This window comes from Aedes albopictus, chromosome 1 (genome assembly GCF_035046485.1).
Source record: "Aedes albopictus strain Foshan chromosome 1, AalbF5, whole genome shotgun sequence".
Lineage (NCBI taxonomy): Eukaryota > Metazoa > Arthropoda > Insecta > Diptera > Culicidae > Aedes > Aedes albopictus.
In genome coordinates this window covers 279010115-279030364 of record NC_085136.1, presented here as the reverse complement: position 1 = coordinate 279030364, position 20250 = coordinate 279010115, and the positions used below count along the sequence as shown (strand labels likewise).

At 41.1% G+C, this 20250-nt stretch overlaps 2 protein-coding genes across 2 annotated transcripts in view; both read left to right on the top strand.

Moving 5' to 3' along the window:
* LOC109397066 (transcription factor cwo) overlaps positions 1-20250 on the top strand; it is a 130703-nt gene that overhangs the window by 87764 nt on the left and 22689 nt on the right. The window lies entirely within an intron of this gene.
* LOC134285650 (transcription factor cwo) overlaps positions 8737-20250 on the top strand; it is a 34203-nt gene continuing 22689 nt past the window's right edge. Inside the window, exon 1 of the mRNA XM_062846835.1 lies at positions 8737-8910. Coding sequence (XP_062702819.1) covers positions 8752-8910 — 159 coding nt within the window. The 5' untranslated portion in view covers positions 8737-8751. The remainder of the gene's footprint in view (positions 8911-20250) is intronic.

Genomic DNA, 20250 nt, shown 5'->3' with positions numbered 1-20250 from the left:
TTTTTTGCTGTTCTTTGGCGTTAATTTTGGCATGCATAATACAGCAGCAGCAGATAGCGATGCCATGACACGTGAATTAAGCAACAGAAACGGGAAAACTACAAAGCCGTCTGGAACGACGGATATAATCGGAGGAAAAGACCAAGGATTCCGATGATCGTTTGGCCTCGAGTGGTTATGAAGAAATGACTAGGAAATTTTCCTAACAAACTGTGGGATCAATTTTAAGAGAATACTACTTGATCATGCCAAATATTTGACCAATTTTGACAGTTACAACAGACTTTTAAAACAACAGACTTGTAAAAGGTACAAAAACATAAAGGTATTGATTTTTGTCGCAAAATTGCACATTCTTATCCATAGTGCATAGGCATTGCACGTGGCGACGGTGGTGATGGCAGCAACATTAGCTCGCATTCTAGTACACGTGATGAGCAAACGATGTGGTGGCGAGAACTATCTTTATCTCACCATCTAGCCTCGATGCAAATGTAAGTAGGTAGGTAGGTAGGTACACCCTCCAGCCAATATCTAAGTGCAATAGCAACTGGCTGCTATGCGCGGTGCATCGGATTCTGCAACGGTTGTTGACCCCGTTCTTGTTTATCGGAGAAGAATGCCATCTACGGCTCCATCTCCTCTACTAAAACTGATCATAGATCGCCGTGGGTTGCTAGGGGTGTTTCCCCACACAGCACAGCACAGTAGGCTGCACAGCGTGGGGTAGCTCTGCACTGTACATATATCTCTTATTACGCTCGCTCTGTGTACTGCGACTGACTCGGGCGGTCACGTACCTACTGACTGGATTTCCTCGTCCTCGTTCCAGCTCAGTGGAGAGTCATCCGTTCCTATACCTACAGTGTCGCTTCCGTTGATCGCTCGGGGTGCAATTCTGGTTGGGGAACTGTGGGTAATGCGCCCATAGAGGGCAACCCGCAATGTGTCGACACTCGAGTCCAGGCTGCATACAGTAGGCGTTTGATAATTGCACATTTGACACATTTTACTGCAAATCTTTTCAACATGAAGTTCGATGTTCTTTATCATCAACTTGGGCACCTTACCCACAGTTCTCCCCTAGGCTCCTAGGGCTGGCCACTGCTGCTGCAGTGGGGATGGAGATTGGAGATTGTTGTTTGTGGGCGCGCGTGATATGGCATCCACTTAGCCTCTAATCTCAGCCATCCAGCACAAAGCAATCGCTGACAGCAGTGACGACTGACGACGTGATTTCCCTGGTAGCTGCCACCATGGCAACAATACCCACTATGCAATGCACTCACTAAGTGAACTGCGATCGATTTTATTGACTCGCCGTAATGGCCCTAATCATTTGGGCTAAATTTCCTGTTGAATCCGGATGAAACCGAATTTCGTTGAACCCATCATCAATGGCAGCGCCAATTCACCAGAAACCATTAATCAATCGTAAACAAGCACTGCATTTCGTCTGTGATTGGCTAACCCGTACAAATTGGCCCCACGTTGGGTGTTACGCTTGGTGACAGGGTTGACAATTCTCCCCCTCTCCCTCTTTAATAAACTGTTTCAAATGAGCCATTTTACGAAGTGATAACAATGTTGATGATGATATTGATTTTTACGGGTTATTGGACGCTACCTCCTGTCAAAATTCATTCATAAAATCGGCTCGTAAAATGGACTATATCAGACACTTACAATTGACTGCCATTTCAATTTGAGTGCATTATTCAATGAAGTTCTGAATTTATCGTTAACATTCCAGTAGGCCTATTCACAAGACGTTTATAATCAGTTTATTTTTGTAGTCGAAGACCGTTCTTACATGAAAATAACATAATTATTTGGTAAACAATGACATATTGCAAATTTTTAGAAAAAAAAATCCACTCTGCGATAGTCGCCAAGTTCTACCGCAGCTGTCAAAGTTTTACCGCAGCCATGAAAATCATCATTTCATTCTTCTTCTTCTTCTTCTTCTTCTTCTTCTTCTTATATCTGGTCGGTGGTACTGTTCTTTTGTGTACCACCTACTAATGGATCAGCATCTGAGGCTATATGTCCAACCTATTTCTGTTTATACTCCAGTGGAGTTTACAATGGCTTTTCTTTGTGTTCTGTTTTATCGACTCTGGTGGAGTTTACAAATTTTAGTTCTGCTCTATCTTTATTTTTCAATTTGACAGTTTTTATATGTCCGTGGACTCCTATTCTTTTTTACGTCCGTAGACGGCTTCCCTTAATATCTAAAGGGTGGAAGGGGTGGGAATCAAACCCATGACCATCTGATTATCAGTCAGACGTGTAGACAACTACTCTACGGCCCCCTCATCATATCATTAAACCATTAAGGTGAAGGTTGCTTGAGATCATAACAATAAACTTGACCCCCGCTCTTATCACCCTCTCAACCACCCACTCAAAACAAACAAATCAGACGGCGCACAGTGCAGTGTGACTTGGTCAAAAAAAAAACCAACAAAAATCTTTCAAAATGAGCTAAATAAACATAGTAGTTGAACCTTTGAATTTTGGCACACATATGATTTATTAAACATGCTTACCGATACAATTTGTTCTTGTAAAACATTTTTAAATTTAAATAAATTCATACTTTGCTCAATATTTTCACCATGTATCCCATTGTGCACCGCTTTATTTACGTTTTTGTTGACAACTCTCTCCTCTCTTTTTACGTACTTTTTCTCTCTGACCGTAGACAACTACCGTGTTATGGGGTGACATTAGTTGATGTAATTTTAACGCATAAACAGCGAACGATTGTTCTGTTATCAATTGAAATTATATAGCTTTATGGACCAAGAGGTCTGAGCCAGAAACGGAGAGAAGAAAAAAAAAAAAGAAATTATATTGGCAGTATGATATTGAAAATAGTTAATATGATTGACAAAATCACCGCCACTTTTTTCGTGAAAAACTTTAACTGCGGTTTAATCAATTTTACCATACGTTGAACAACACCACTCAGTTCAACGGTACGCTTTTCCGTTCTAGCAAACCGCAATTCAAATAGATTCGGGTTTTCGACCACGAAAGTGGAAAATGCGTAGGTTTTTCGCGATAAACGGTAGGTCAGTCGATAGTGTGGAAAATTTTCAATAATCGATCAACTTGTTACAGTGCTGTGTTGCTTGGAAGACTGTTAAAAAGTGGTTTTAAAATATGGGGGACGCACTTGTCGAAGAAAGAAAGAGCAATGTGTGATACATTTTTGCATAAAACTATGAAAATATTGTGAAAAGCGAAAAACAGTACTTCCCAAAGGACGGAAAATATAGTTGTCTACCACAAGTAGAAACCTGAGTGCATTTTGAGAAGGTAAGCAAGTGTAATTTTGAGAGTTTGTTCGGCAACTTCCGTGCTACTCGTTGACTTTGATGAGGGGATGGAGGTATGAGGCAGAGAGTGGCGGCCATACTCGCTGCCATTTTGTAACCTTTGCAACTATGTCCTTAACCCTTATGTGGCCAACAGGGTACCCGGGTACCTTTTTGAAGTTTATTTGCCGAAAAATATATGTTTTCTCCATAGTAGAGATCTGAAACTCGGTGACATCTCATAAAATGGGGACATGTAGTTACCAAGTGGAAAAAAGTCTGAGTTGGCGAGGGGGAGCGCGGGGAGGGGCCTTTGAATTTTTTTACCCTTAAACAGGCCGACAAGGGTACCCGGGTACCCGCAAATTGAAATGCGCATAATTCTGTTAATTTTCAACCGATTTTAAATTTCTTGGCACCAATCGATTCAGTAACTCATGTATTTACGGATAGTGAACGTAATTGACCATTTGGACCCGCACGGTTCCCGGGAAATCCGGATTTCTAGGGATATGTCCTGAAACAAGATAGTACCAGGGGATTTCAGCACACTTCCTACAATATGTACATGTATTTATTCGGAAATCACTCAGAATATTATTTCTAGCCACCTTAGGCTATCCGTTGGGTTTCCTATAAAGTGACCCATTTGAGACAGACTCCCCGTGGGATTCCATGGGTTCCCGTGGTTCACCATGGAACCGTAAATGGCCATTTCTTGATTTCGGCAGAACCCCAGCAATATGGGTATCAAACTTCATGAAATTGCCTACGGATTACATTTTTGACTACTTGAGGACTATCTGGTAATTTTACCTTGGAGTGGCCATTCCGGAACAGATTCCCCGGGGGAAGCGGATGTGGTCATTTAGTGATTTCGGTAGAGTCCCAGCAATATGGGTATCAAACTTCATGAAATTGCCTACGAATTGCATTTTTGACTACTTGAGGACTATCTGGTAATTTTACCTTGGAGTTGCCATTCCGGAACAGATTCCCCGGGGGAAGCGGATGTGGCCATTTTGTGATTTCGGTAGAACCCCAGCAATATGGATATCGAACTTCATGAAAATGCCTACGGAAAGCATTTGTGACTATTCGATGATTCTCCTGTGATTCTACCTTGGAGTGGCCATTCCGGGACAGGTTCACCGGGGGAACGGATGTGGCCATTTAGTGATTTCGGTAGAACCCCAGCAATATGGATATCAAACTTCATGAAATTGTCTACGGATTGCATTTTTGACTACTTGAGGACAGGTTTCCCGGGGATGCAAATGTGGCCATTTAGTGATTTCGGTAGAACCCCAGCAATGTGGGTATAAAACTCCATGAAAATACCTAGGGCATAGTTTCCCAAACTTGGCTCTCGCGACCAATCTATCGTCATCCCCCTTTTCGCAGAATAATCTAAGCGTGGCCGCAAGCGGTTGGGAGGTTGCGAAACGAAGTTTGGGAAGCTTTGGCCTAGGGAATGTATTTTTGAAATTGGGATTAGGGTGGCCTCTCTGGAACAGGTTCCCTCAGTGAACGGATGTAGCCATTTACTGATTTCAGCAGAAGCCCTGAAAAATGGGCGCCAGACTTCATCAAATTGCTAACGGAAAGCATGTTTGACTATTTTATGACTCTCTTGGGATTTTACCTTAGAATGACCATTTCATAACGGGTTTCCCGGGAGAGCAACAATGAACCAGAACCTACGTTTCATGAAGTATTGGTATCAATCTTCATGATACATACTACCTACGGAAAGCAATCATCATAAATACCTGTTTCAGAATAACCACCTTAGATACCCTATCGCTAGATAGTATCAAAACAGTCAAAACAGCTCTCCGAAGGTTATTTCAAGTAGTATGATACATACTAATACTGAAAGGGTTCTGCCAATCTGTATGTGACCACATCTTCTTCTTTGAGGAACCTGTTCCAAAATGGCCATCTCAGAGTTACCTTATCGGATAGTCCTCAAATAGTCAGACATGGATTCCATTTGTAATTTCATGAAGTTTGACACCAATATTGCTGGAGTTCTACCAAATTCAAAACATGGTCACAACCGCTCCCCACGGAAACTTCCTCTGAATGGCCACCCTACGGTAAGATCACCGGATTTCCTCAAAAAGTGAGGAATGTTCTCCGATGGATGTTTGATGCCGAAATTGATGGGGTTCCGCCAATATCTGAATTTTACCACATCTGCTCCCTTGGCGAACATATTTTAGAATGACAATACCAATCTCTACATCACCGGAAGGTCTTCAAAAAGTCGAAAATGCTTTTCGTAGGTAATTTCATGAAGTTTTATACCCATATTGCTGGGGTTCTACCGAAATCACTAAATGGTCACATTCGTTCCTCCGGTGAACCTGTCCTGGAATGGCCACTCCAAGGTAGAATCACAGGAGAATCATCGAATAGTCACAAATGCTTTCCGTAGGTAATTTCATGAAGCTTGACCCCATATTGCTGGGGTTCTACCGAAATCACTAAATGGCCACATCCGCTTCCCCTGGGAAATCTGTTCCGGAATGGTCACTCCAAAGTAAAATTACCGGATAGTCCTCAAGTAGTCAAAAATGCAATCCGTAGGCAATATCATGAAGTTTGATACCCATATTGCTGGGGCTCTACCGAAATCACTAAATGATCAAATCCGCTTCTCCTGGGGAACCTGTTCCGGAATGGCCATTCCAATGTAGAATCACCGGATAGTCCTCAAGTAGTCAAAAATGCAATCCGTAGGTGATATCATGAAGTTTGATACCCATATTGCTGGGGTTCTACCGAAATCACTAAATGACCACATCCGCTTCCCCAAGGAATCTGTTCCGGAATGGCAACCCCAAGGTAAAATTACCGGATAATCCTCAAGTAGTCAAAAATGCAATCCGTAGGAAATTTCATGAAGTTTGATACCCATATTGCTGGGGTTCTACCGAAATCACTAAATGGCCACATCCGCTTCCCCAGGGGAATCTGGTCCGGAATGGCCACTCCAAGGTAAAATTATCGGATAATCCTCAAGTAGTCATAAATGCAATCCGTAGGAAATTTCATGAAGTTTGATACCCATATTGCTGGGGTTCTACCGAAATCACTAAATGGCCACATCCGCTTCCCCAGGGGAATCTGTTCCGGATTGGCCACCTCAAGGTGAAATTACCGGATAGTCCTCAAGTAGTCAAAAATGATCACATCCGTTTCCCCTGGGGAATCTGTTCCGGAATGGCCACTCCAATGTAAAATCACCGGATAGTCCTCAAGTAGTCAAAAATGCAATCCGTAGGTGATATCATGAAGTTTTATACCCATATTACTGGGGTTCTACCGAAATCACTAAATGACCACATCCGCTTCCCCAGGGGAATCTGTTCCGGAATGGCCACTCCAACGCCCTTGCAATCATCGTAATCAATTTTTATTGATTCTGAAACGTATTTGGATACCTTTAATAGGGTCCAGAGACCACCTGAAACACACCAAAGGTAAAATTACCGGATAATCCTCAAGTAGTCAAAAATGCAATCCGTAGGAAATTTCATGAAGTTTGATACCCATATTGCTGGGGTTCTACCGAAATCACTAAATGGCCACATCCGCTTCCCCAGGGGAATCTGTTCCGGAATGGCCACTCCAATGTAAAATCACCGGATAGTCCTCAAGTAGTCAAAAATGCAATCCGTAGGTGATATCATGAAGTTTGATACCCATATTGCTGGGGTTCTACCGAAATCACTAAATGACCACATCCGCTTCCCCAGGGGAATCTGTTCCGGAATGGCCACCCCAAGGTAAAATTACCAGATAGTCCTCAAGTAGTCAAAAATGTAATCCGTAGGCAATTTCATGAAGTTTGATACCCATATTGCTGGGGTTCTGCCGAAATCAAGAAATGGCCATTTACGGTTCCATGGTGAACCACGGGAACCCATGGAATCCCACGGGGAGTCTGTCTCAAATGGGTCACTTTATAGGAAACCCAACGGATAACCTAAGGTGGCTAGAAATAATATTCTGAGTGATTTCCGAATAAATACATGTACATATTGTAGGAAGTGTGCTGAAATCCCCTGGTACTATCTTGTTTCAGGACATATCCCTAGAAATCCGGATTTCCCGGGAACCATACGGGTCCAAATGGTCAATTTCGTTCACTATCCGTAAATACATGTGTTACTGATTCGATTGGTGCCAAGAAACTCAAAATCGGTTGGAAGTTAACGAAATTATGCGCGTTTCAATTTGTGGGTACCCGGGTACCCTTGTCGGCCTGTTTAGGGTGTTTTTTTTGTCGGACACACAACGGTTAAATCATGGCCAAATCAAAGTATGCTTGCCAAGTCAATAGTGGTTTCTGCTTTTAGTAGTGTTGCGTGTACGAACACGCTGCATTACACGAACACCACTTGAGTTACTGGTGGAAAATAGTAAACAAAGATCAGCTGTTCCCAGCAAAATCAAATGGGCATATTTTCAACCAGTAGATTTGCATTAGTGTTCGTGACACCGCGCTGCGAAACCACTATTGCTCTGAAAACCAATAACGAACAATGGTCCACTGCACGAATTTATGCTGGTCTACTTACTCTCACGAAAAATTTGACGTTTGAGAGGTGCCGGCACCGCTCAAACGTCAAATTTCGTGTGAGAGTAAGCAGGCTGGTATAAATTCGGGCAGTAATCCATAATCGTCGGCGTCTAATCCAAGGCAGTCGATTGATGATGAAACGTAAACATGTGGAACATATTGCGCATTTCCCATCCACTGGACCCCTTTCGCAATTAGTATAAGTGCGGGATTGTGAATAAAATTGCGATTTTGCATCGAATCGTTTCGGTGTCTTCTGCGCACTTATTCAGTACTTTGTAATGCATAAGTGCGCAGAAGACACCGACACGATTCAACGCAGAATCGCAGTTTTATTCACGATCCCGCACTATTATGCCTCTCAAGAAAAATCAGAATATGACGATTATCTGCCTCTGGCTTCTGATATTGGCGCGACAGTCACTAATCATAACAGCGTCACCAGATTTAAAAGTAAATAATTCCATTATATGGGGTTTGACAGCAAGAACACTCATTCCACTTCTGTCGTTCGTCACAAATACATTCAAAAACATCTGTCACTTCGCGAAACCCACGTGCTTTTGTTTTTGGCGGGAACACTTTTTCTTTTGTTTTGCCTTGCGACTGTCATGCGGGGCGGTATGCCTTGCAAGCGTACGACCGCCGCAGGACTCTAATAAAAGATAAGCGCGACAATATAATAACTGCGAAAAGGGTCCAGTGGGGTGGGAAATGCGCAATAATGATTACATAATTATTTTTTTAGTAAATAAACAGTATTTACAATTTCTAGACCAGTCTATAATGCATTTGATGATAAGAACGATAAGAGCGAGTTCATCCAGTCTCATGAGGTTTTTTTTTCTCCTTGTTTTCTCTCCTTTCAGTGAAGCATCCGTGCCCGGGTATTCGTATTGCAACGAGCAGTTGAATTTTTCCACCACCAACACCAACTACAGCGAGGATGACGCCGACTTTGCCCCGGGACGGCGGGGAAAAACGTCTAGGGTGAGTGCGGTCCAGTTATTTAGGCATATACAAAACAATATTTGTCTCATTTTTGACAGATGTCTCTCTTAATACTCGGTACGGAAGGCCAAATGATTCGTCGAAAGTGACTTTTTAGCAGCTCCATAAGAGAATATAAATCCTGTAAGTTCCGTTAACCATGTTCTATATTCGACTATGGAGCCGGTCCAATGCCATTTGAATGGATTAGTAGTTACTTGGATAAGAAACGTTACTTTGTACGTTTTAGGCTCCATGGGACACATCTTGGAGTATTCCGGGAGTCTGATTATCTCGTGAAACTGGCTACTTTCATGTCATAACCTGAAGAAGGCCATTTCTTGAATTCTTGGCGACGTTGAAACGGAATTCCTTGACCAATTCTTCAGTGATTCCTGCGGACATTCCTCCCCGAGTTCCTTCGACAATTTCTTCCCCCTTTTTTCTGAAATTCCTCGAGGAATTCTTCTGGAAATCCCTCCGGCAGAATTCTTGGAAATTTATCCTGAAGATCAACCGAGGACGTCTCCAGAAGTTCCTTCTGGAATCCCCTGATCTCCTGATGATTTGAAAAATCCATAAGATTCCGGAAAAGATGCCATATGGGATTCTTCTGAGAGTTTTCACTGAGCTTCGGTTAGCAAACGCTTGGATTCCTCCACTATTTTTTTCGCGGTTGCTCCAGAAATTCCTGACGAGGTTGTCCCAGGACTTCCATCTAAAAATCTACTGGAAAATTCTTCAGAGATATTGTTAGAGGTTTTTGTTTCTAAGATTCCTTCAGAATGTCTTGGATAGTTTTTTTTTTCTGCGATTTGCTTACAGAATTCCTGTATAAAAGGTACTTAAGAGAGTTCGACTGATATGTGTGATCTAGCTACTTTATCGGCGCTGCACTCTTGGGGAATCAAAACGATTGTTTTAGATTTGTCCCGACGTTTCGACTCTGTTTCGAGTCTTCTTCAAAGGGGTATAAAAGTAATCCTAGAAACAGAGATAGCTGAATAACAGTTTCGTAAGCTGAAGTTTGCTTGATAGTTGTTTGTTCAACTCTTATAAAGCCAAAATGTTTGTTGGGATCTTAGGAAGCATGTTCGAGGAAATTCAAATAGAAGTTTTGAAGAAATTGCTTATAAAACTGCTGAAGGAATTCATTAAGAAACTGATGGAGACGAATTTAACAAGAAAGTCTTGAAGGAATTTCATTCGGATATCCTGAAGTTATTCCATAAGGACTTCTATAAAAAACTCCTAAATCAGTTCCGCAATAAACTTCTGGAGGATTTCCATAAGTAGCATCTGAGAGAGTTGCAGAGTGAACTCCTGGAGGAATCCTAGAATCAACTCCAAAATCAGATAAAAAATCCAGGAGGAAATAAAAAAAAACTTCCGGGAGATATTCGTGAAGGAACTCCAGGAGGAGTCACAGGAGGAATCCCAAAAAGGGCTCCTAGCTCCCAGAAGAAACTCTTCCTTTGAAAGTTCCTGGATAAATTTTGTTACGGGTAAAAAAATTGTTACATTAATAAAACAGAATAATTGTTTAATGTGTTTAAAGTTTAATCACAGACAAACAGACGTAGCACCTAGAACAAATTTCGTGAAAATCCGTTGCCCACTTCACAGGTGATGGTAGACCTGGTGGAAATGTTTCACGAAACACTGCGTTGTGCAATATTGTCAACAGAAGGCGCTAGTGTGAAACGTCAAACGCAAAGAAAAACGATGCGCATGCCTCTGGCTGTGAAAGCCACAACTACGAAGATTTAAAATGATCTTTAAAAGCGTGATCGATGGAAATTTTGCAAGTGTTACGTCTGTTTGTCTGTGGTTTAATATTCGTGCGTTGTTTGCGTAAAATGCTGTATTTTAACCCTTTATAAGGCAGTGGCAACTATATTGCCACCTTAAACACATATTTTTTTCTGTTCGTTTAGAAAATTTTTACAACTTCTGTTTAAACTGATGGACACATTAGGCCTTTGTGAACACTCATGATTTTTTTGAGCCATAACAAATATGAATGGGCTTTTTTAGAACAAAATGTCTCTCCAAAAACATCCATTTTTGAGTGCATGAAGGTTTATAAGCTCGAAATTCTGTTATGGTGAGCGAATTGAAAATCGAACGATGGGGAATGAAAGGCCTATGTTCCTTTTACTTGTGGACAAAATTTCAACTTGAATGCTTTATTATTATTAGAAACTCAGCCTTTTGAAAAAATGTACTATAATAAATGGGCATGTACTAAAATTGCCATAACGTCCAAAATAATTTACCAATCGAGTTCAAATCCACACAAGTAACTCATGAATATTAGGGCAATAACCTGTCAAAAAATCAGCATGATTGATTAACGCATCACAAAATAACAACATTTTAAACTTTGTTGACAAAAAGTTGAAATTTAGACCAATTTTTTTCATACAAAATCGACCATCGAATTTTTTGAAAATAAAAACGTTTTTGTTCATTACACCACATGTACTTTATATTCCAATGTAGAACGAGTGAATTCCGTGCCTGGTTTTCTCGGCCTTATAAAGGGTTAACTTGTAAATATTCCCCTAGTATTAATGCACATTTATAGGGTTCTGGCAGAACCGAGGCCCATGAAATGCAATCCTATTTCGACTGCCAATATTCAGGCCATTTCGGGCAGCGGTCAAGCACTAGAGATGTAAACCTTTCCCTGCCACGGACTTCAAGTTATTGAGCTCAAGTATCGAAACCCGAAACGGAATGCCCGATTAGGATTAGTTTTCCTAGACAAAAACAAGCTATGAAAGCAAGCAGCAATGACTGTCAACTGAAAGACGAAATGCTATACAAAACACTATTCCAGGATGACTGATGGACCTAGAACAATTATGTAACTCTTCGTAACGCTTCCCTAGCTCCAAACGAGAATAGGAAAACTCCCAGGGTCGTTTTATGCTGATTTGTTTACAACCGAACAGCTAATAATCCATTTTACGAGCCAATTTTATGAATGAATTTTGACAGGAGGTAGCGTCCAATAACCCGTGAAAATCAATATCATCATCAACATTGTTGTCACTTCGTAAAATGGCTCATTCTCCGCAGCATAGAAAGCAACATAAAACTCTAAATGAACTGAATGAATGGAGAGGGGTTCATCAATCAGGGTTGAAGCCTAGTGATTACACCGACCTAACTTCTTCTATCCATGGAAAGATTTCAGGAAACGAGGGGTGAGAAATTTCAAGTTTAGAGAAATCTGCATCGAATTATAACGAAATCAACCGGAATGTGTGAAACCTAGTAAAACTTGAATTCTATTTTAATAGAGAAAGCTACATTTATTAATCGCACTATTAGGCATTAGGCTTTATTATCCCCTTTTGGGATCCTATGGTTTCCTACTTCGTGATCACGATTAGTTGCCCTAACTAAAGGTTCTACAAATATTCTTAAAAGGGTTTTTCGCATGCATGCTACAATATACAAATAACCAGCGCGACTTACGGTTTTTTCTCGGATGCTGTGGGTGGTCGGACATAAACCTACTGCAGGCCCTTCGGTGACTCTCGGGAGCGGATGCTGGGGAGGCCGGAAACGGACCGACGGTAATGATGGCCCCTTGCTGACCTTCGGCTGGAGGTCCAGGAGGTCGGAAACGAACCGACGGCGGTGTTTGGCCTTCGGTGACACTCGGTGGTATGCCAGGGAGGTCGGAAACGAACCGACGGTGATGATTGGCCTTCGGTTTGGCAGATTTGGCGGGCTTCCAATGGCGTCGTCGCAGAGCAATGGCGGGACCAAAATGGAGGTGTACTTCGTATCCAAAATGGCCACTTCCAGGGTACAATGGAACTTCTGCCGGTCTTTCACAATGGGACAATGTACTAGCTTCGGGAATCCCTCTTCTACGCTAGTCTCCACTGGAGTACTCGTAGGGCTGATTTCTGGCTCAGGGATCGGGATGAAAATCACCACTAGCAAGCGGTTTCCGGTGCACTTGTCCTTGCCAACAGATGATCCAGAGATACAATCCCCGAATTTGCCTTAATAAACGGAAAAAGGCCGACCTTGGCCTGTTTAGGTTGGGATTAGCTGATTGTCGAATATAATTTCGTTTTGGGTGATCAGTTAGCAGATCCTTGCTAAATTACCTTTTTCCAACTCCGAATTGCGTACTCCCCTTGAACGCGCTCGGTTTTAATTCTCCGCACAGCACCCTATTTGCAAGACAAATTTTAAGGTTATGTTCCCCTAATCACATTAACACACTTTTAACATTACCTCTAATCGCCTTTTTACTAACACTTAGTTTTAAAATCTTCCAACTAACAATTTAGAATAAGCTACTAACAAACTTGCTAACACTAAAAGAACAAAAAACAAGAAATAAATAAGAATCACACATATTTTTAATATTTGCACAACTAACATGTCGGATTTTAACGCGCCGCGCACTTCTAATTTCCTCGAAGTCTTGAGCCAGAAAGATGGAATCCGTCAAATCGGAATAACTCCTAGGCTCCGTGTATGGATTGACCTGCCCTCTTTAACTCATCCCGAGAATTATGTATTTTTCGAACATTGGAGTTTCCGTGTATTAGTGTAAATTTAGTTGACCTAATAAATGTTTAGAAAATGAATTCATAATAATTCACACCTAGGTGGCGGTAGTTGTTCTCAATGGGCACGGTGTATTTGAAAGGAGGTACGCTCGCCATATGCACTTGGCAAAGCCAATGCCTTACTTTGAAACCAACGGTTACAATACCCCTCCGTCCGGGTGAAAGAAAAGTAATAAATCAAATCTGAATTAATTCTACCAGTTGAAGTCTTATAAAAACCTTTTTACCCTAGGTAAAAACAAATTTTACTTCTCATACTGGGTTTTATTTCATCTCCTCTTAGTCATCTCTTCCTACTCGGGAAGTGTAAAAATGAATCGATGAACTCTCTTGCTGTCAAACGAATTGTCATTGAATGAACTCTTTGCTCTCTTCTGACTAACTGTCAGACTACATAAACAACTTGTCTCGAATTTCGTCGGTCCGCGGAAAATTTCTATCGTTTGAGCGCTCGTAAACGGGTTAAAGTTCGGGTTAATTTGTCCATTAATCGGTTTTGATGGCATTTTCGTGTTTGTTGGAACTTCAACCATTGAAACTTTCCGTGGGACAAGAAAATTCTGCCTTGTTGTAAGTATATCACCTACCAATGCTTCTGATCTATCTGCTCATTCGCGACAATAACAATTGTTGATTTCTGTTTTCTTCCTTTTCAGATTTGCTTCCTATCAGTGTTTTGCCCGGTCTGCAGTACCAGGACGTTGTTTACCTTTTCAGCTAAGTGTTTCTACTAATTACGTCAATTTTCATTGACCAAAATCCCTCGAACCCAGCTGGTAATCGTCTACTTTCCTCTTTTCTTTTCAGGTACGTGGTTTCAAGTCGGCAGCGGAGAAGATACCCAAGGACTTTCCTGAGTCATCTATCACCTCATAGGAGCTGGTACCCACCCGCGCTTTAACCGTGCAAGGAACGTAGCATGGGGCTAGTTTGGCATTGAATTTGTCAATCGCGGAGGATTGTTTAAAATTCCTCTTGTACACCTGTTGGCCAACTTCGTACACAGGTGCAAATTTTCTACGACGCAAATTGTAATGTTGTGAGTTTTTCTCGTATTGTTTTTGTAGATTTTTAATCACGAGATCTCGAATAGATTCATCTAATTTCAATTTGTTTTTCAGCCTTTCTGTATCCGAAACGTCTTCCTCATCTCTGTCCACTCTATGCTCGTCCCCTCTACCTACGATTTCGTGTCCAAATATGGTTTTATATGGTGAAAATCCAGTTGAGCTGTGAGGTGTGGTGTTTAATACGTATTCTACATCTGAGATTCGACTGTCCCACAAGGTTTGATCTTCCCTTACATACGTTCGTACACAGGCATTGACCGTACGATTCAACCTCTCCACGGGGTTTGCCTGGCTGTGGTGTCGTGAGTTGGCCCAGTGTTGAATACGGTGCTTTTCAAGAAAGGCTTTGAACTCCTTTGAGAGGAAGGAGGAGGCGTTATCTGAAATCAAATACTCTGGTACGCCATACCGATGAAACCAGTTTTCTTCCAAAATTTTTATGACAGAGGGTGTCGAAATTTTGCGAACGGGAAACAGTAGGCAGTATTTTGAGAATAGGTCCATTACAATCAAGAGGTGACAGTGTCCGGACTTACTTCTCGGTAATGATTGAATGTAATCTAGTGCCACGATCTGAAATGGTTTAGTGGTTACTCGCTGTCGCCCCATAATCGGTTGTTGCGATTGAGTACTCGGCTTACTTTCTTGGCATATTGTGCACTTTTGGACGTATGCCTTGATGTCTTTGACCATCTGTGGCCAGTAATACCTTTTACGGATCTTGGCCAGGGTTTTTTCATAACCCATATGCACAGCCTCATCTGTTCTTCATATAAAACCTGTTCCCTCAACTCTGAAGGAAGGCAAATCTTCCACTCAAAACGATAATCTAAATCGTCTGGATTTGCTAGGAACTTTTTAAGGATCCCATTTTCGATTCTAAAGTCCTTGAAGCTCTCTGGATCTTCTTGAACTTTCTGAAGCATATATTTGTACCAGTCTGAATTTGCGGCCTGCACCTGAAGCTCTTCTACCGCTCTTGAAAGAGCGTCGGGGATAATATTGTCGACTCCCTTGCGGTGCTTAATCTCCATGTCGTGTTTTTGGAGCTCTAGGCTCCACCGACATAATCTAGACGACGTCTTCCAACTACTACGTAGGATAAACGTTAGAGCTGACGCGTCTGTAATGACAGTAAACCGGGAACCTTCAATATAACACCTGAACTTCTCCAGGGAACTCAGGACTGCCAAGGCCTCTTTTTCGGTAGCTGCGTACCTTTGTTGAGCCGTGCTAAGCTTTTGGGAGAAATACGCTACCGGTTTTTCGACCTTTTCGTACGTTTGGGTTAGCACCCCGGCAATCGCTGAGTCACTAGCATCACAGTGAATGCTAAATGGACGCGAGAAGTCGGGATTGGATAGAATGGGAGCACTAATTAGTAGTTCTTTGATCTTCCGAAAGGAAGCCTCCGCGGCTTCGTTCCATTTAACCGATTTTGGGTGGTCCTTAAGGAGGTCTGTCAAAGGGCGAACAATTTCACTGAATGAGGCAATGAATCGCCTATAATAGTTGCTCATTCCTAAAAATCTTCGCAAGGCCCGAAGAGATTTCGGTCTTTCAAAGTTCATAATGGCCTCGATTCGGTCGGGGTTGGGACGAAGTCCGTTTCGGCCCAGAATGAACCCCAAATAGGGCACTTCTGCCACACAAAACTTGGACTTCTGCACGTTAATCGATAGGTTCGCTGCTTTCAATCTAGATGCCAACTCTTTAAGCCGGTCAAGGTGCTCTTCAAACGTGTTGCTTACCACGATGATATCATCGAGATAAACAAACACGTTTGGTTCCAATTCACTTCCACCCAAAACCCGGTCCATCAACCGCGACAAGGTTGCGGGGCTGTTAACCAAGCCAAAGGGCATACGAGTGAATTGGAACAGCCCTCTCCCTAACACTGAGAACGCTGTATATTTCCGAGATCGCGGATGCAGTGGCACCTGCAAAAAGGCTTTCGATAAGTCTATCGTAGAGATGTAGCGACTGGGGCCCAGTCGACTCAGAATTCTATCAGCGTGAGGGAGAGGGTAAGAGTCCCTGACCGTACGCTCATTGAGTTTACGGGCATCTAGACAAAGCCGAACCGCGCCATCTGGCTTTTCTACCGGGACTAGTCGTAGTGCCCAGTCACTATACGACCTTTCAATTATGCCACTTTGGAGCAGAGAATCGAGCTCTTCGTTAATCTTGTCTTGTCTGATGGGAGATGTCGGAAATGGGTTAATACGTACCGGAGGAAGCTTCTTCGCCTCGTCCGACAATTCAATCCGGTGATTAATCATCGAAGTAGTCTCAAGTTGACCGTCTAAGGCTGGCTTAAACAATTTCTTGACCTCTTCTAATTTTTCTAACTGCTCTTTCGTTAAAATCGACTCGACTACTTGTTCGTTCAGTTCTTCTACGGACGTAGACCCATTAGAGGGAACAACCGTGGGCACTATCCCAAACGACTGCCAGAAATCTGAACCTAAAATCAGTTGTCGTTTAACGGAAGGAATTACTAAAGCTGAGACAATCTTGGTAGCTTCGCCAAAGGTGATTGGCAGTTCTGCGCAACCGGTAACATCCAATTTTTGGCCACTTGCCGTTGTAATGTCTATTTGTACGGGTCGTAAATTTAATCTGCATGCCTTGATAAGGTCATTTGCCCCCGAACCTAAAACGCTTCGACTCGCTCCACTATCTAACAAACCTACTCGCGGAATACCTAGAATATCTACCTTTACAAATGGTCTATCATCGTTGACCATCTTCAAAAAATATTCATTCATCTCCAGCGAGGAAACGTGCATGTATTCGTCGCTGTCTACTGCTCTAAGACCAAGCCCACTCGTGGGCTTAACACTGCACACGCAACAGCACGTCGTTAACGATTTTTAATTTCGTTATCCACCCATTTTCGCACCGGTCGTTCGTTTCCATGTGAGTAAAATAATGATCGGTCGCCTTTCCGCACCGGTGGTCTCTATTCTATCCGTACCATCGGTTTTTTGCACTTCCGTAAATCATCGCAATATTTTGTTTATTTCTATGGTGTTATTGCAAACCTTATTCAGTATAATAATCTGTGCTCATATTTTGAAAGAAGGGGTTTTGGATAAGACTGAAAACTGTTAGTAAAAATTGAACTCAAATAAATAATTCCCTTGGAGATTTGTACCAGTTTTGGTGCGTTTCAAGATAACATTTTCTCAATAATGTATGATTGTATTTAATCCCGGAATTCAAGCAATCTTTTTTAAATTATATGTTTGTTGCTTACTGTATGACTAGTAGGTTGAATTTTTATCTAAAATAATATCCATCTCTTCGATATCCATGTTGCCTTTCTCGCAAGAAATTTATCTGAATTTGAGATTTTGAGCATCTTTTTTAATAATTAGGTTTATTGAATAATTACATCCCTTGCATTCCCAATACATTTATTACGTAGTTGTCTCCTTTACAACTTCGCGTAGGTCAAAATTCTTGAATCCTGGTCATAGTAGAAGCTGTCTTCTAACAATCTGCGATAAGTTTGCGCAACCTTTTTTCATAAACGTGTATTTTAACATTAGCTAATTCTATAATCAGTCACAACCTTTTAGTTACAAAGCATCAATCGGAAATCTTAATATATATTGCGATATTTTATATACTGGTATATGAATATTTTGTTCGAAGCAGATTCTATGCGCTTGAAGTAGACTGCGTATTTGTCAAAGTACATAATGAGCCCACTCTCTTTTTTGGCACTTCATACAACATTTGTTGTATTTTAACATCCAACACTTGCTTTTTCTTTAACGAAGAACCTACAATATGGCAGTCCTGCACAACGCCCATTTTTATTGATGAAACTTGGCAGCTCGACTTCAGTATTTTAGATTTTTATCGGTATGATTAAAGTTTGTTTTTACAGAAAAAAAATAACTGTAGTGTTTTTATGATATTTTTATGATTTATGAATTGAGTTAGGTACAGTCAAAGCCAAAGTTTCTTGCCTCGCAGAGTTTTACTTTTGTTCTATTTTACTCATATTCATTCTCACTTAAATTATTTGATTATTTCATGGGGTAGAGCTTGTAAGTCGAAACTCAAAAAACTGCAGACAATACAGAACCGATGTCTCAAAATTATTTTTAACTTACCAGTCTTATTTCCGACAATTCGTTTGTACACTGAACTTGCTCATAATGCTTTACCAATTTTAGGAATCTGTGATCAGCAAACTTTGCTAATGGTTCACAATAACCTTTTCAATCCAACTACACATCATATCGCTAAATATGGCTCCTCGTATTCACAATATCAGACAAGTGAATTTTCTCTCCAGATCTAGAGCATACTCCAATTTCGGACAAAAACGATTTACTTTTGCCGGTCCTTCCAAGTTTAATCCCCTTCCTAGAAACATTCAACGAATTACTAATTATTTATCTTTCAAAACTAACGTTAAAACATTCCTAAGGCAAAATATTTCACAATTCCTAATTTAAACTATTTATTAAAATTTACCCACATTATGTATGCCTACCGTCTTCAAACAGAATTAGTATCTTTTAAGATTAATTTTAGTTTTAAGTTTCCTTACCGTGCTTCTTTAAAAGGATTTAATATCCACTAGAAGCACATTGTTTAAAAATATTTTGAATTATATACTCTCTTCCAGAATTTTGTTAATAAATTGTTCACAGCCACAACTATTTATTTTTATTCTTTTATTTTGTTGTGTTGCCAGTGGCTGTGAATTGAGTGTCCACTACCAGGGGGCTCAATTTGAGCTTTTTGGTGTGGGGGAGAGCGGAGGGTCACTCAAAAAAAAAAATAAAAAAAAAAAATAAAAAAAAGCATCTTTGAAAAATCATAACTACTCAAATCTAATCTTATACATACGCAGCCAGTACGCGGAATCACCCTGGAAAGCAATCGTGTTACTTTTCTTGTCAATATTGATGCTTGCAGCATATCAGGACACATACATCAAAGCAGCCAGGTCTATTGCGTTGTATTTACGCGCAAAGTGTTCTTCGAAATACTTGGAGTACAGAATATTTTCTTTCGGCAAGGTACTTCTCGAATTTACAGGGGAGGAAGGATGCGTATACCAAACAATCCAGATTACATGTTGATGAATATGTTTTAAATATGTAAGAATGTGTATAATAGAGCTATGAATAAAAAATGTGTAATATTGGAAAAATCTCCCCTATTGTTGGGTTGTTTTTATAGATCTAACCCACTGACGACCACTTTTTTTAAAAAAAGCAATCAAACCAAAACTCCTTTGCCTTTTTCGAAATATACACGACAAAACGAAACGCGAGGCACAGCTCTTTCAAAACGGGGGATCTCAGCCCGGAAAGTGGAGAAAGAAAACCTTATGGTCACTTATTACCGTCAAATGGTATCTTTTCGGGTTAGAAAATACGCACATCTTCTTACCGGAATCTGCGACGGATGACGATAATTTTGGAACTTGTCGGAACGAACTTCGCGAGTTATTTATTTGGACATTTTTCTAAATGTGCGAAACCAAACTTTACTTGCAGCGTAGAAACCCCGGCTCAAGCATGTACGTATTAAAAAAGCAAAACTGAATCACTATACATTTCAAATATAAGTTTCGAAACGATCGGCCGAATCAAAAACTAAAAGTGCGATTATGAACAATCGTAACTATT